Source organism: Trichoplax adhaerens, genomic scaffold (genome assembly GCF_000150275.1).
Source record: "Trichoplax adhaerens TRIADscaffold_5 genomic scaffold, whole genome shotgun sequence".
Lineage (NCBI taxonomy): Eukaryota > Metazoa > Placozoa > Uniplacotomia > Trichoplacea > Trichoplacidae > Trichoplax > Trichoplax adhaerens.
In genome coordinates, this window is record NW_002060947.1 from 6,190,611 (window position 1) to 6,206,758 (window position 16,148).

At 32.8% G+C, this 16,148-nt stretch overlaps 1 protein-coding gene across 1 annotated transcript; it reads right to left on the bottom strand.

The window, feature by feature from the left end:
- Nucleotides 1–6,176: 6,176 nt before the first annotated feature.
- Nucleotides 6,177–13,790, bottom strand: TRIADDRAFT_56732 (uncharacterized protein; the record flags this gene model as incomplete). The annotated part of the gene is made up of 24 exons (XM_002112981.1): nt 6,177–6,237; nt 6,323–6,368; nt 6,539–6,786; nt 6,853–6,887; nt 6,988–7,008; nt 7,118–7,190; nt 7,547–7,626; nt 7,751–7,825; nt 7,994–8,048; nt 8,126–8,798; nt 8,913–8,940; nt 9,119–10,851; nt 11,021–11,075; nt 11,174–11,381; nt 11,514–11,547; nt 11,637–11,661; nt 11,789–11,872; nt 11,966–11,998; nt 12,094–12,139; nt 12,229–12,998; nt 13,158–13,205; nt 13,316–13,372; nt 13,540–13,621; nt 13,780–13,790. The coding sequence occupies 24 exons, from the start codon at nt 13,788–13,790 to the stop codon at nt 6,177–6,179; spliced, it is 4,581 nt and encodes a 1,526-aa protein (XP_002113017.1).
- Nucleotides 13,791–16,148: the final 2,358 nt, after the last annotated feature.

Below are 16,148 nucleotides of genomic sequence, written 5' to 3' on the forward strand. Positions count from 1 at the left end.
CCTTGTTGTTTTATAGAATCGAGGTGATGACTGAATTTGAATAGCTAATTACATCAAAGATGCGCAACATGAATACATTATACAGGATTGAAGAATTAGAATAGACACCGGTATTATTTATAATGATCCTGATCAGTGACAGACTGACAGAATATGCAAACTATTAATAGAATTTTTATTGCTGTTGGTCCATGCAATGCAAAGAGTAAACTAATTTGATGTTGAGGTAAATTCTATTCGAGTAGAGCTAGGTGGCAATCGATACATAAAATGACATCCATAGCTGTTGGATACTGTTATTCTCATCATGATGAAGGAAATCGATCCAGGATTTGGACAAATTTACCGTAGAAGAAATCGTACTGTTATAGGTGTTATGATATTGTAAAGTAAAACTACTGCAATTAGCTGAAATCACTACAGATATGATCATATTTAGAAGATGTTATGTAATAATATCTTAATACTACTGTATATCGTAGATCATTGATTATGATATTGTAGATCACATTTATAAACTACTTGATAATTACCGGACATGTTATGTATATATAGACATATTACCATAATATATATTCTCTTATCATATATACTAATGCTATTTTATATACACATATGTACTAACGATATTTTGCTCGCGTAAGTTACACATATATAGAGATTCTGACCTCCTAACTCTTTAGGTAGTCCTTATCTTTCTTATACCTTATGCATTATATTAACAACATTGTTAATTGGTGACTATTTTCAATAAACTACCTTGTATCTCCCTACTTCTCTTCTACCTTGACTTACTCTTACAATAACTTAACAACATGCTGTACTATTACAATAGGATGCTAAATAGAGCAGAATGTAGGCATTGCCATAACGATATTATCATCAAGGACAGAATGCTTTACTTTGTTGCAAATGGTGTCCGATTGGATAGACAACCCGAGCATTGTAGATTGCGATGTTGATATATTGTTCTTATTACTATTCTGTTGGCGTGCTCTATTTCTCATCTGTGATCAAGGAAACCGATCAAGGACTTGTACAAGTTCACTGGAGAGGAAATCATACTGTAATAGGATGAAAAATAGAGCAGGTATCATCAAGAATAGAAAGCTCTGCTTCGTAGCAAATTAAGTCCGATTGGAAAGACAACCAAACATTCTAGAACAGTCGTATAATATCATTATTATTATCCTATTAGCGCACTCCGTTTCTCATCTATGATCAAGGAAACCGATCAAGGACTTGTACAAGTTTATCAGAGAAGAAATTATACTGTAATAGAATATAAAATAGAGTAAAGGCATTGCCATAACCATGTTATCAAGATTACCATGCTCTGCTTTGTAGCTAATGGTGTCTGATTGAAAGGACAACCCGAGTATTCTAGATAAAATAGAGTAAGGCATTGCCATAACCATACTATTATCAAGATCTCAATGCTTTGTAGCAAATTATATCTGATTGGATAGACAATTCGAGCTTTCTAGATTGATTACAAAAATCCTTCAGTATTATTATTATTGCATGTTTCGTTGGATATTATTATTCTTATTATGATCAAGGGAAGCGATCAAGGACTTGAACAAGTTTACTGCAGAAGGAATCATACTGTAATAGGATACAAAATAGATTAGAATGCAGGCACTACCATAATTATGTCACCATCAAGAATAAAATACTCTACTTTGTAGCAAATTGTGTCCGATTGAATAGACAACTCGAACTTTCTAGATGGCAACAGTTATATAATGTTATTATTGCTGTCCTATTGAGTGTACGTAGTAACAGCTGTCGACACGAGAAATCACCAACAAAGTAGGAAAGAAGGACTTTTGCTCATAATTGAGACTAACTTGTTGCCCCAACTAGGACAGTTTAATGCGCTAGTTACCCCATCAATAGGAATAACTTAGATATGAATCATTTTCTTGTTTACTTTGTGTAGTCACATGGAGCTAGCACTTTCCGCCCTGTAAATTCACTCCTCCGATGACATCTATGCCATAGTATTGATTACTATCCACTATGTCAATAAAACTACAAAGATGAAATGATGTCATTCGAGGTTAATTATAAATTCTAATATTCAAGTTTTTCAGCTTGGAATGATCCCATTGTCTATCCTAGAATTGGTACGCCACTGATTTATCTTACCATATTCCATCGGATCCTTGTACCGTAGATCAGTGATAACTGATCTTTATGGATTAATGTTGCATGATATTATTACTAGAATCAACATGCTTGATGTCTCACAAAGAAAGTTAGACACTTAGTAATTGGATTGACCTAAAATCTAACCGAGCTAACGTTAATGATCATTTTGTTGAGTTTGTTCATAAGCTGATGTAATTCCATCTGACAATAATTTTAAAGTCGGCATGCTTTGTGATTAACTTCAACATGACAGGATAAATTACTATGTTAGTGGTTTAAGTGGCTAGCATAATTGTATCCAACAGCAAGTTTTATTAACAAATATCCGTTTCTAGAAAGAATTTAATTTAACGGACAAGTATCGCTGTCTTCAGGTTATTTACGATGAAAGTATTCTTCTACTTGCTAGCAAAATCGTGAACGCAGAGAATACTTGGCACTACTTAGTAAATTGGTTTGATGGTTGATCCCAAAATTACAGTATCGCACAACGAGATATTTTATCCTTAAAACTCCAATTTTGACGTCGAAAAATTGTAAATATAACAGAGCGACAACAGATCTAAAATGATATCACAAAAATCCACTTTTAATAATTGTTTCGTGGGCAAGCGATCATATATGCTATTTGAATATTCATTACCTAGAGCATCGGTTAATGTTATCTTAACCGGATGATATTCTAATACTTGACAGCAGCTTTCACGAATAAATAAACATTTTTTGAGATTGAGCAGCAATTCATTTCGCTTTTGCAGTAATCAATTAGCTAGAGCATGGCTCTAACAAACTAGATTAGTTTTATTTATAGATAATCAGTTATGTGAAATATCAGTTTTGAATCCGTTGGTTAGCCAAGACATAGATTTCACTGTGCTTAATAAAGTTTCCGTTGGCATCAATCGTTTACTAGTATACTAATCAGAATAGAATCGTATAAATGCGGCCAATACCTCTTCGCTGCTAGTTCGAATCATGATACAGTATATTGGTAACAAATACTTTTATTAATAATGGTATCTTATCAAGTAGAGAGCTTCCATCCTTTGAAGAATTTTCTTCAGTAACATTTAACAATATCTTATACAAGTGTTACATGGGAAATAATGGCTTCTTGCTAAAAAACGAATCGTTAGCATCAATTGATTAGCCAAAATAGAAATTTACCACACCCAAATAATGGCTTTTTTATCAAATTAGTAAACGTCAAATTCCTGTAGGTCAATTACAAATAGGCTAAGATATAAACCTTTTTGATTAATTGACCTGTGAATATCCACATTTACTGGTCAATATTGCTATAAAAACTTCTTTCAGAATAGTCTAGTTTGATGTTGTTGTCATTGATAAATTTGGCCAAAGCATCATTGAAAACGATCTTATACACTAAAAATTGTTAGTGTCAAGTTTCAGTTTTTTTAAAGAAATCTAATTTATAAAAATCACCATGATCGATTTCTTGATTAGCATGGATTAAGCTAGGATCAAAGCCAAATATCGAATGACACTAACTGGAGAAAAGGATGCTTTACTAGTATTGAAAAAATATATAATCAAATATGGCTTAGTTTGTAGGTGTTGAAGACCTGAAGATGATGTGATAGAGTTGGCAACTATGTTACTTGATTACAGTCTATCACATTTAGCAATCTCATAAAAATGATCATGTAATATTCTACTGTCTAAATAAAGGTTAATGTCAGCTTTATTAATGATATTAGCAAGGATCTTTGACATATTCTTACAGCCTTTATAGTTGATAAGTTACGCATTACAACAATACAGTCTATCACCTTTGATTACTATTAGTGAAGGAACAGCAACACTTTTTTTGGTCTCCATTATTTATGATTATAGCATCCTTTATGTTTTAGATCATATACGAGCTTCTTTAAGAAATACTAGTGCAAACTCCCGTCGCTTTGCTGACGGTTTACGATAATGTGCTCATTTAACAGATAGTATTACCATTTGTCGTACTGTAGACCTGTCAGAGGTTCAGTAACTTTATACCGTGTACTAAGCACCAGTAATATATCAGATCAGATTTTATAAATTCGTTTGCCCCCAAAATTTATCACCGCTGTATAAGATTTCATTATTTCGTCGAACAATATACGCTTGCTATTAGATTACATAATAAAGTAATATTTCATTCAAGGCACAAATTAAAGTCTTATGCAGACTATTAATTTTTGCAAATGGCCTTTGACTACAGCTTTAAATTATATATTGCCTAACATAAAAGTAACATAAAGTACAAGATAGAGATTGATACTTCCCATAGTGTAGTTATCGCACAAATTTTGAAATACTATAATATTTTAAGGTTTAATCAAACATTTGAGATAAGAAAAAGGGCTAGAAATGAATAATTAATATATTTACTAATCTGATTATCATCGTTCCTTCAAAATATTTATATATTACCAATAGAGAGTAGAAAAGCATCTTGGTTATGATAATAACATTATTTACATAGTCGGTAATTGCATTGCATTTAACATTCCAAAACTTTAATTACTATGAAACATGTAGCTATTGAGTTCAAGTTATTTCTGTCAGATAAGATTACTTATAGTTCACAATTTAATAATGAGGTTACAACTCACCGTCTCAACACTTCTGCTTATAATGCCATTTGTGATGACCTTTCCTTATGTCATCCGATTATTATAATAACGTTTAGTAATTTAAACCAGATAGTATTACCTGTAAGTTCTCCAATTTGTGATTTTTAGATGTCTACTTAAACATATTTACTTAATAACCGATAGTCTAGCAAAATGAATAAGCACGTAACTGGATGAACAAATTTTAAGTCCGGTTTATGAATATGACTATATCTGTCTAATAAAAGAGAATTATCGAATTGCATATTTAGGGTACGCAGCATTTTTGTCATGTAGGCAGTTTAGGAACAGGATGCTGCTATACACTATATGCGAGTACAGTACACGTTTAGCTACGCGATGTAACGATTCCAACTAAAAGCGATAAAACCTATATGCTTAATCTAGCGAAGTTATATCATTCTATGTCATAAGATTCTACGACTTTGGTAATTTATAATTGCCATAATAACATACGATCTATCCCAAAGTTTGCGCCTACACCTACACTTGTTGTTGGTCAATTTCGAGTTCTAAGAAGTATTGGGTATATGCATCTTTAATCAAATATGTTATCAGTAATCTTAAATCGTAGAAAGTTAGCCAGGTTATAAACATATCATAATGGCCAAATTTACTTCATTCTATCTATCAAACATCAATTAATTACTAATATTTTGAATTCTATTAACTTTATTTCATTTTTGCTCATTTACAAATATTAAATTTTGATTATTCGCCATTAAAGCGCAATATTCAAGATACTTCATCAACTATTTGGTACATGTATGCGTATAGGTATTAATTTGATACAGCAGTTACTGCGTGATGCATGATGCATATTCAAAATGTATACACGATAACGTACTTATTACTAATATTTGAATCTTTTCTTCATTTACGTAGAATAATATGCTGTTGTATAAACAGTACCATCTCTTAGAGAAAAATTATATTTCAAATTAAAATTAATATATTTCAATAATTTACTACTACAGTGAACGATGCCGTACGTTGATTACAATTGACACAAGATCACCGACCGCTGGGAGAAACCGTCGCATGGACCAATCAAGTATATGTAAATACACTAATCAAATATTCAAGCAATCTGAAAGATTATCGATAGCGTTCGACAAAGGTAAATAATTCATTATCATATATAACCATCAATAGTAGTTTCACAGCGATTATTGCTTGACAGTAAGTTACATCACTTCATAATAATAATATCTATTATTATAAAACAATCATATCGCAGCTACATAACAGCGTATATAGTTCGATTTGCTGCAGGTCTCCATTTACGAATAATAAAAGAATATGCATAATTCAGATTAATTTCAAATAAATTCAATATTTTATATAAATTTGTACAGCAATAGTCCATACGTATACTGTATGCACTTAATTCTTCGATATCAATTTCATTCCTCGACGAACGTAATTCAATAGGTCGGCCAAAGTACTAAAAATAATTTAAGAGAAAACATTGAGAAATTTAAAGCTTGTTGTCAAAGCATTCCCTATTCATAATAAAACTTTAACTGTACCTATCGTAGTGTAAAATATTACGTTGATGTAGTTGAGTGAAGAAATCTATAAACAAAAATTAAAATATGGTATGGATACATGATTCCTGTATGAAAAATTTCAAGATTATAAACAGCTTCTATTGAGGCATATTTCAGATTATGATCTCATTCTCCTTACTGTAAAATTATTCTTGGCAGATTACAGTCCTAAATGTATTGAATGATTTATTTTACCTTCAAATTCTTTCATAATCAAATTTCCGTTCTCCCATAAATCCATAGCATAGGTTTCTTGATTCCATAGGTGATTCAATCTTAACTGCATAGACATAATTTTATTGGGGATGCTTATAAAATTATCATTTTGCGTACTACTACTTGAAGTAGAAGATTGGCTTCCAGGTGTAAATGTTGGAGAAACAGACAGATCTGAGGTTCTGCTACTAAATGTAAAAATGTAATAATATCTAAATGGAAATAACCTAACATATTGAAAAGAAATGTTGATTAAACAAAGAATAGTTTACAATTACAAGTGCGATACTTACTTTTTGGAAATTGATCCCATTTGTTGCTTATCTTTCTATAGTGTCATAAATTTAATAGAAAATAAAATTATAAATAGCAACGTACCATAGAATTGCAATATGTTACTATAATTACTACGAACTTAAGGTACTAACCGCACAATATTCGTTAACATTCTGTAAACAGCAAAAAAATGTCGATAGTTAGAATTTTAAATTTGCCTTAATTTATTTCATTAGTGTTATTAAGGAAATATTTAATAAATGTCTTCGAAATTGCACTCACTTGCAGTAAAGTTCGTATTTCATTACGAGAGCGTAAAAATATTTTATGAACTAATAATGCTCGGCTTCTATCACTAATTTTGGATATAATGATAAAATAGGTGTAAATCTTTTAATACCTTCTTCATTTGATATTATTCTATTCGTTATTTGATTAACTATAGTATTTTTAATATTTCGAGTACTATCATCGACACATGATGTTTTTACTATTAATGCTAATGCTATCAATTTCTAATACCAAAAGAATAAGAACTTCTTTAATTTGATATTTCCCTTCCATCCATCTTTAGATCCCAGATCACGTAGTATTCTACATATTTGTCTATTAAAGTTGCATAAATAGACAGTGTTAAGATAGCAATTGCAGTACACAATGGTAGGCAAACAGCAAATTATGTTGCCTAAAGTTAAGTTAAACATTATTTACTTTAAGAAAGTAGCAGTAGTGTTTAATATTTCGTAATATGGTTCCTTTTTTCTACTTTCATGTTTTTCCTTATCTAATTTCTGTGAAGGATTATTAATATTATAAATCAAGGATAGAAATGTTAGTTATATATATTATTTTTAAGCTACTTAAGTAAACAAATTAGTGACATATTGCATAGTAACTGCTACCACGCCATTTAACCTCTTCTATAAGGGCTTGTTCAATAAATAACATTGCAGCTTCAGTGTACTTAATTGCCTTCACTTCAATATTTGGCTAAAGGAAGCACATACAATATATTAGTTACATGAATCATCAGCCTTGACGGACTATAAATACTCTTAAGGTAGGTAGGTAGGTAGCTTAGGATAACGTTAATAAACATAAATGAATATTAAAAATACGTTAAATTTAATGTAGTGATCTTTATAAAAAAATACTTACGTTAGCATCACCACTACGCTTGTGTTCAGTTGCTTGTTTACGTAAATTTTCAGATCTACACAGTGAATTAATTCTCTGAATATTAAATATATCCATGAAAATAATGCAATTATAAAGAATTATGTATCTCACTTTATACGTAAATCTTCAATAGTTGATACTTCCTCCGTATTTTTCTTTAATGTCTGCTTGTTGAACGTAGTTGCTGCCATATCGGATCGGTAGTCTTTATTACTTTCCTTGGCTACTGATTTCTTACGACGTTGAGTATTATCACTATCCAAATGTTTGGACTGAGATGCTTTGTAATCACAATTTTTACCTCGATCTTGCACCTCACTTTGATCATTGTCATTCTTAAACGGCGGAGGAGTTCTATGATGAGATGACGAGTCATCATCTGACGTTTTAACACGCCTTATTTCCTTTTTTCGCTTCTTGTCTTTTTTATGACGCAACAACGCGGAATCATCTTCCGATCCAATGATACTTCTTGAAGCTTTTTTTAATCTCTCTTTTTCTGATACTTTCCCATGAGATACTACCTTAAAATCATCAGATTTTTTATTACGTTTCATTTCATTTCTTTCAGGACTAATTCCTTTCCGCGACGATACAGCCGTGACGTTGGCCTCATCGCTACTTTCGGCCATTTTATTTCGTATTTTCTTCTTTAATGGATGACCTTCGTTATTGTGGTTATTAATTCGTTTGGATTTAGATATGCCACTTGATAGTGACCCATCTTTGGATCCTGACGTTGACGTGAGCTGCTTATCCACGTTAATTTTTTTGTCCTTAAAACCTATATTATTAAATGGGCACAAAGATACAATATTGATGCAAACTTCGTAACTTAATGATCAGATCATGAGAAAACAAAACCTATATTTATAGTATGACAATTTATGGTGTATACCTTGTGCTTGTTCATCCTGATGCTTTTTCTGATTTTTTAGAATATTAAGTGAATCAGTATTTATAATCCAATCAGAGAGTTGAAATTTTCGAATTTAATTATATTTATGTGTCATGATTATGGTTTTGTTGAAGCTATACGTATATCGGAACTTATTAATTATTAATGTAGTTCTTTCATTGTAGCCATTATATAGCAGTACTTACAGCTTTTGAAGTTGACAATTTGATGCTCTTCAGACGCGATAGGTCAAAGCTTACGGGGTAGCTTTTATCTGCAGTTGGAGGCAACGTTGACGAAACGACTGCATCATTTTGTATCGGGGAACGCTGTTGTTGTTGTTGATCGCTGTTATCAACATCTTCGAATAATTCGTTATGTTGATCAGCCGCAGCTTTATTCTCTTCTTTTTCAGAAGTATTGTCGATTTTAGCTAAACGCAAAACAGATGATGTGTTACTTAAACATTGAACATCTTGCGTTCCATTACAACTACAAGTGACATTGTCATCATGTAATGCGATCGACTGCCGGATTAAAGTCGAAGTTTGGCTAGAACAGGATGATGATGATATATCAACGCAATCCGTATTATAGTCAACGGTAACATTAGACACCGAAATTTCTCGTAATGTTGAACTATTCTTATTCTCATTCGTTACATGTTGGTGTTGTAAATCAGTTTTTGGATTACTGGACGTGGAATCACATTGACTATCACTGTCATGAAGAGAGCGATTCCATTGATCTCTGTAAAATAGATTTGTAGGCAGTCTCTCTTGAGCAGAGCTGGTTGCTGAAGAAACAACTATGTTATCAATACAATTAGCCAAATTTTGCGTATCAGAGTGATCAAAAAGTTTCCTTCTGACTGATGTAGATCGAATCTTAGGGGTTTCTTTGTCAGTAGCTAACACAAAAACTGCAGGCTTTTTAGCTGGCTTGAAAGCCTTACCGAAACGTAACGGACTAAGCTCAATGATCCGTAGGAAATTGCGCATTTCTTGTAGAATTTGGTGTCTAGAAACTAGTGCCACATTAGCCATCATTTGTATGTCATGACATTGATTACTTTTAGAATTGGTGTTAGCGTGCGCAATATCACTGTTTCCAACAACAATGTCGGCTTCGATATTTTTGGAAATAGTCCGTAAATGACGTTGCTCACCACCATTAGAAATATTAAGACTGTTTCGGTTTCGCTCATAACTACGAAGTGAGCTACAATCGATTATACGTAAAAAGTCGTATACTTCTTGTAATACCCTTTTACGCTTAGCTGGAGAGTATGCCTTTTTGACTGGCGATAATACATTTCTTTTCTTAAGTAATCCCTTCCGGCAGTCAAAGTGTCGAGTATTGTCACTAGCATATATTTTACCAATTAGCTCAGGATTAGCAGTTGTCAAATGCATATTTTTACGACGGTATGGCCATTCAAGCTTAGAGGTATCACGGAAGTTATGACGACTACGTTTTGAACGTAAATGCAAGTTATTTCGATTGGACTGGCCAATAGTAACGTTATGGCCGCTTTGACGTATTGGGCTAAGACTTGTCAAACGAATCAAATCGTTAATATCTCCTAATGCTACTCGAGCTGCTGATAAACGTAACAGATTGGACGACGGGTTTAGCTGCCCTTCTTTACGTTTATCGGGATTGATATCGTTGTTGGAGCGACTGCTTACGAGAAATTTCTTGTCATCTACCGACAAATCACTTAAACATTTTCCATGAGATGTGGAGCAATCATCACAATGAGTAGATTTCATAGCAGAGTCATAACTCCTTCGTCCAAAATCATCATCATTGCGGCATTTTTCATAGTGAATATTTCGTAAAGGACTTAAAACAGGAATCTGATATTGCAGTACCTCGCGTATAATATTATTTGCAATTCTGTTGGATTGCGCTGCAGAATGATAACTTTGGGGTGCTTGGATACAGAGATCAATGTACGGTATTATTAATTATGGAGTTAAGATTAGATTTCGTAATATAATGACTGTATTTACTGAACATACTAATACGTCGTAACTTTCGGTAAGTACAGCTTGATATGTTGTTCATAAAACTATCTATACAGTATATAGTATATATCTTACTCTTCTTTTGCCGAGGAGAATGTTTTCTATTGTCACTGGATGGCGTCTTTCTCTTCTAAAATTGAAAAATAATATTACAATTTCAGTACAATCAATAGCATAAAAAATTTCGTTTACGATAATAAATCAAATAAAATGACAACGATAACATACTTTTACTTGCTTTACGGCACCTATGTCAGAATCATTATCACTTTCACTTGATGATTCAGAGAGAGGAGTAGGGTCGATGATAGGAAATAATTTTCCTGAAATCGCATTGTTACCATTTCTAGTTAAATCTTCCACTGCGTCGCTTTGGTTATCACTATCACTGTCATCTGTCAGCTCTAAGTCTTGTTCCAGGCAATTTTGATCATCACTAACCCAATAGGTAGCATGAATATGTTACAAACGTTAATGAAAAAATTTTAATTACATGATACAGGAGGTAAAATTATTCATTCTGGTTACAATGAACAAAATACAGATAAAATCATTTTTGAAAACTAACGTAAAGTTATTTTCTTCAGACTCTTTCTTGATATCTATAATTGATAAATGGTATTTTAAAGATAATTTATTTTAGAAGTATTCGCCTTTACATGTATAGTTCATTACAAATTATAAATTGTACCTTTACGATTACTGGTCGCTTCATCCTTAGAATGCAATAGTTATGAAATAAATTTAAGTTGATCAACAAAGGAAGGAATCAAGACAATATTAACGTTATCCAAAAATTATAACACGCCTAACAAATGAATTCAATTTGATCTCGTTTTTCACCTTTTGCTGAAAAGCAGGAAATGCAGATGAACTGCTTGATGGCGTCCTGATAGCACTGATGGGAGGAGGAAGCCCTACCATTTCCTAAATTACAACATTTACAGGTTGAAAAATTTTAAATTCGTATGCTTCAATTAAAATACTTGAATAGCATAAGAGAATGATTTTAAACCTAACCTCACATATTTGTTTTACTTTGGCTATCATTGACTAAAAAATAAAAAAAATATTTTACTATCTTCCTTGCATAAGTCGCTGTACAGCTATGGCTAAAGAAGTGAATTAATCTATTAAAATAAGCTTACTACTTTTTCGTCGCTAGTTGATTGAATCATGCCTTTTGCGATTCCACTGCGATTGAATATTGTCAAAAGAAGAAAGTTCAATGTAAGAGAATTTCTACTATACGCGTATTACGATTATTATAAAAATTAGCTAACTTTTGAATTATATCAATTTTTAGTTCTTTAGGCCGGACAGTAGTTGCTTTTGTATCGTTATCTGCTTTTTGACGTTTTATCTTGTTATTATTTTCGCTTGCTTGCAGTAGCTCATCTTCATCTTTGGTTTTAGTGTCTTCTTTATTTTGACTAGTTTTCGTATCGTCAGCTACACAGAAATCATTATTAGCGCTTGGCTGCCCCTGGTTTCGTTTACTTAAGGTTGTAGTCTTGGCAATCGTCTCATTTGATACCGAAGGGAGAAAAGAATCAGGTCCGTTGCTAATTTCTGTTTTGACTTTCCGATCACTTGGTACTCCACGATGATAACTAGACGATAATGCCGAAGGGAGACAAGAATCAGGTCCGTTGCTAATTTCTGTTTTGACTTTCCGATCACTTGGTACTCCACGATGATAACTAGACGATAATGCTTGATCGCTGGTGCTTTCTATTTCTTGATTCCCATCGTAATGACGTTCCTTCTTTATTGACTTGTTACGTTCTAGACCAGTATTACTAGACAGTGATGATTTCTTCGATGTACGTTTATCACTATCATCACTATGCGCTTCTTGTAGTGATTTATTATCATTGCTGCCTTGATTATTAACTTCGTCCACTTTATGATGCACATTATGCGATCGAGGATCTGAACTTCGTATGTACGGAGGAATAGTTTTGCCCTCTCTACATTTATTGAATTCGCGTAACGTTGTACCTCCCAAAATACCAATGACCTCATGGAAGTTGCCATTTCTCAAGTATGGCTTAATATTGGAGATGTTACCTAGTACATGCTTAATTTATAGGCATGATGATAACGAGATTAATGAGAATTAGAAGGAAAATTGGTTGTTGAATCGACATTTTACCGAATTAAGACTACAATAATGATACCATCGCTACGTAATATGGTAAATAAAAACCTTAGCATAGTTGCTTAATTCATCCAATTTTGCTTCATCTGGTGATAACTAATCAATTTTTATCACGATAGAATGCAAAATATAATTATCGAAGGAAAGAAATCTCAAATTGAATTCAATTATTTCACAATATATAAAATTATACAGTGATTCCTTACTCTGCGAGGTCGTGAACTGACATAATCAGGTGGTTTATCATCAGGATGTGAAGTTGGCTACATAAAAAAGAAATAGCCAAATCCATTTCACTTATTGACTTCGATTTGATACATTATACAGCTATTGAAGCATCTTTATGAGTAATTATTAAGAAAAGTTGAATTGAATTGAATCATCAAATTAGCCAAAGATAGTGTCGCTTGAAAGCGTTTAGAATGCTTACATCATAGGCTAGTATACTGTCCATATCTTTTTCCTCGCTACTTTTCGAATTATCTTGACTTATTCCGAGTCTACCATTTGCTCTGAAATGGACCACGAGTGGTAAGACAATTTTCAGTTCAGAAAAGGTCATTGGATATTAAATTAACATTATTCAAACATGAGCGTTTTACTGTCATCAATGACATGAAGTGAAAAAATGTTGTAGTAATTTGCTCACCAATCAAGCAAAGGAGAATACCTGATATCCATGACTAGAATTATTCTTGTCAAGTAGCGAACTATGATAATTGTATCAATTGACTTATAAATGATGAATTTGATAACTTGGATAAATGTAAATGTATTTCAGTAGGCAAATACCTTTCAAAATGTAATGTCATCATTTAAGTAGAGATGCTATTGAATTAATAACGCCATCACCGAGATAAACACAATGCAAATTAATACCAGAACAGCCTATCCTATCCCCTATCAGCTTACACCAAGGAGTCGAGTCGATTGCAATTCACTCTAAACCAAGTAGTGTCAAGATTATCATCACCGTATGCCCTACAGCAGCATACGAAATTGCAACCCAATGGAACCCCTATTACTAAATATAGATATTTTGAGAGAGCTAATAGATAAAAACAGAAGAGATACCATCCATGCCAGCATCAATCAGATTATGGCGCTTGCTGTATCAAGGTCTGTGTTAAACAAACAGTGATACTGGTCGTACCAATATCGTTCCCATGTAACAAAAACAGATCCTCTTTTTGTTTCTACTGTACTATAAAATGCTAACTACCCTATATGGTGCACTTAAGGGGGAAAGGATCGTTCAATCCTACCCATTGTATTGGCATATCATTCACAGTGGCAAACTTTAAAATAAATGATCAAAATTTCTTTTTTGGGCATTAAAAGATTAACGTGGTATTGAAAGTATTTCGAATAATTATCACTTTCAATTGCACAATCATTTCATCTCTGGAAGTGATCCTTTTTACCTGCCGTGATTGTATCTGTGGCTTATACGAGTACATGTCTTGGCAGCAAGTGTTGTGCAGCCTGCAACACTTGCTCAACCCATTTTCTCATCTCAACAATCGTTTGATAGAAATAGGTACTGTTTGGACAGTCAATTTGTCCCTGCTTGATTTGATTTGTATTCTCTAGCCTGTAAAATGTACAAATTGAGTTGTATCGTCTACCGTAGGTGAGATATTCGCTACCTCAGTGGCCATCGGCTCTCACTTTACAGACTATTTACGTATTTACCTAACCAAGGTAATACAGTAGCGTACAGTAGAGTATGGTATACGTAGCATAATTCAATATTGGAAATTAGATTGCATGGCTAGTATTGTGAACTTGTTCAAAAGTAGTAGTTGGTCAGTTACTGGTTTAACTGAAGGGTAGAGATTGAATTTCTAGTCAAAATCTATCCTTACTTTATTATCTTGGCCACCATGAATCAATTCCTAACTTGAAATAGATTCTACTGTTTATAGAGATATACTAACTAGCTGAGGAGGTATACTGTCAACATAAATGATGATGATTCTACTTTATTCAAGGGGGAAAATTACTTTTGAAAGATAGATGATTACTTAATCTTTCTATTGCGGAATGGTGGATGCTTGGTAGTCTAGTTTACAGTCAAGAGTTATGGCACAAATCGGTAGAGCACTTCAATTAGTGTTGGAACAATTAAGTCACAGCACGTGCTGAGAATGTTCTACAAGAATAAATACATTCTTTGAAACAAAGGCATAACAGGCAAATAATATCAATATCAAAACTCTTTTATGTGATACTAAGGATGAAGAATAAGCATTAGTTTGTATAGATGTATGGAAAATTAGGGGGGGTAGAAGATATTATAGTGTATTATACAATAACAGTTTGACAATCGTTTAAACTAAAAATAAGAATTAAAATAGTTATTTAAATGATGATGTCGCAAAGACAATTGATAGACATCGACTTCTTTTATGTCGGTTACTCTCAATCAACACTATAGATTGTATTGTTGAAATAGAGAATGGAAGAGAAGATAAGAAAAAAAGTCATGGGGAGAAGTTTCTCTGTGGGAATCTAAACTGGCCGATTGCATGGTATTTATTGTTTGAACACATGCCGAATTCATTGAAAATCAATACTGTTTAAAGTCGATTGATGGAGAAATCGGCCAGTTTGGATGGAGCATAGACAAAATGAATGAATTGACAAGGTAACAGAATGTCGATGAGAAGAAAAAGTCGAGGTAGCGGTAACTACTTGTACACTACAATGTGGTACTGTACATTGTCGAAAAGACGATTTTGATTGACCTTTCTAGTAATTTCGATAAACTAAAATCAATCACTCATAATTAGCCTTCTATAGGTATTTTCTGGCCAGGGTATAACCAATCAATGGGTGATATTAACTGATATTAATGTGCGTGTGTGCCGTACACATTACAATCGCTAGATTAATGATCAGAACAATTAGCTGTTGTACAAAAGTAATAACATTCAGTCGGTGAGACAATCATGATTAAATCGGCTTTAAAGAAAGATAATGCTATGAATCCAATATTGGAGTTCAGTCTGCAAATGTTGAGCAAGATTTGTGTGT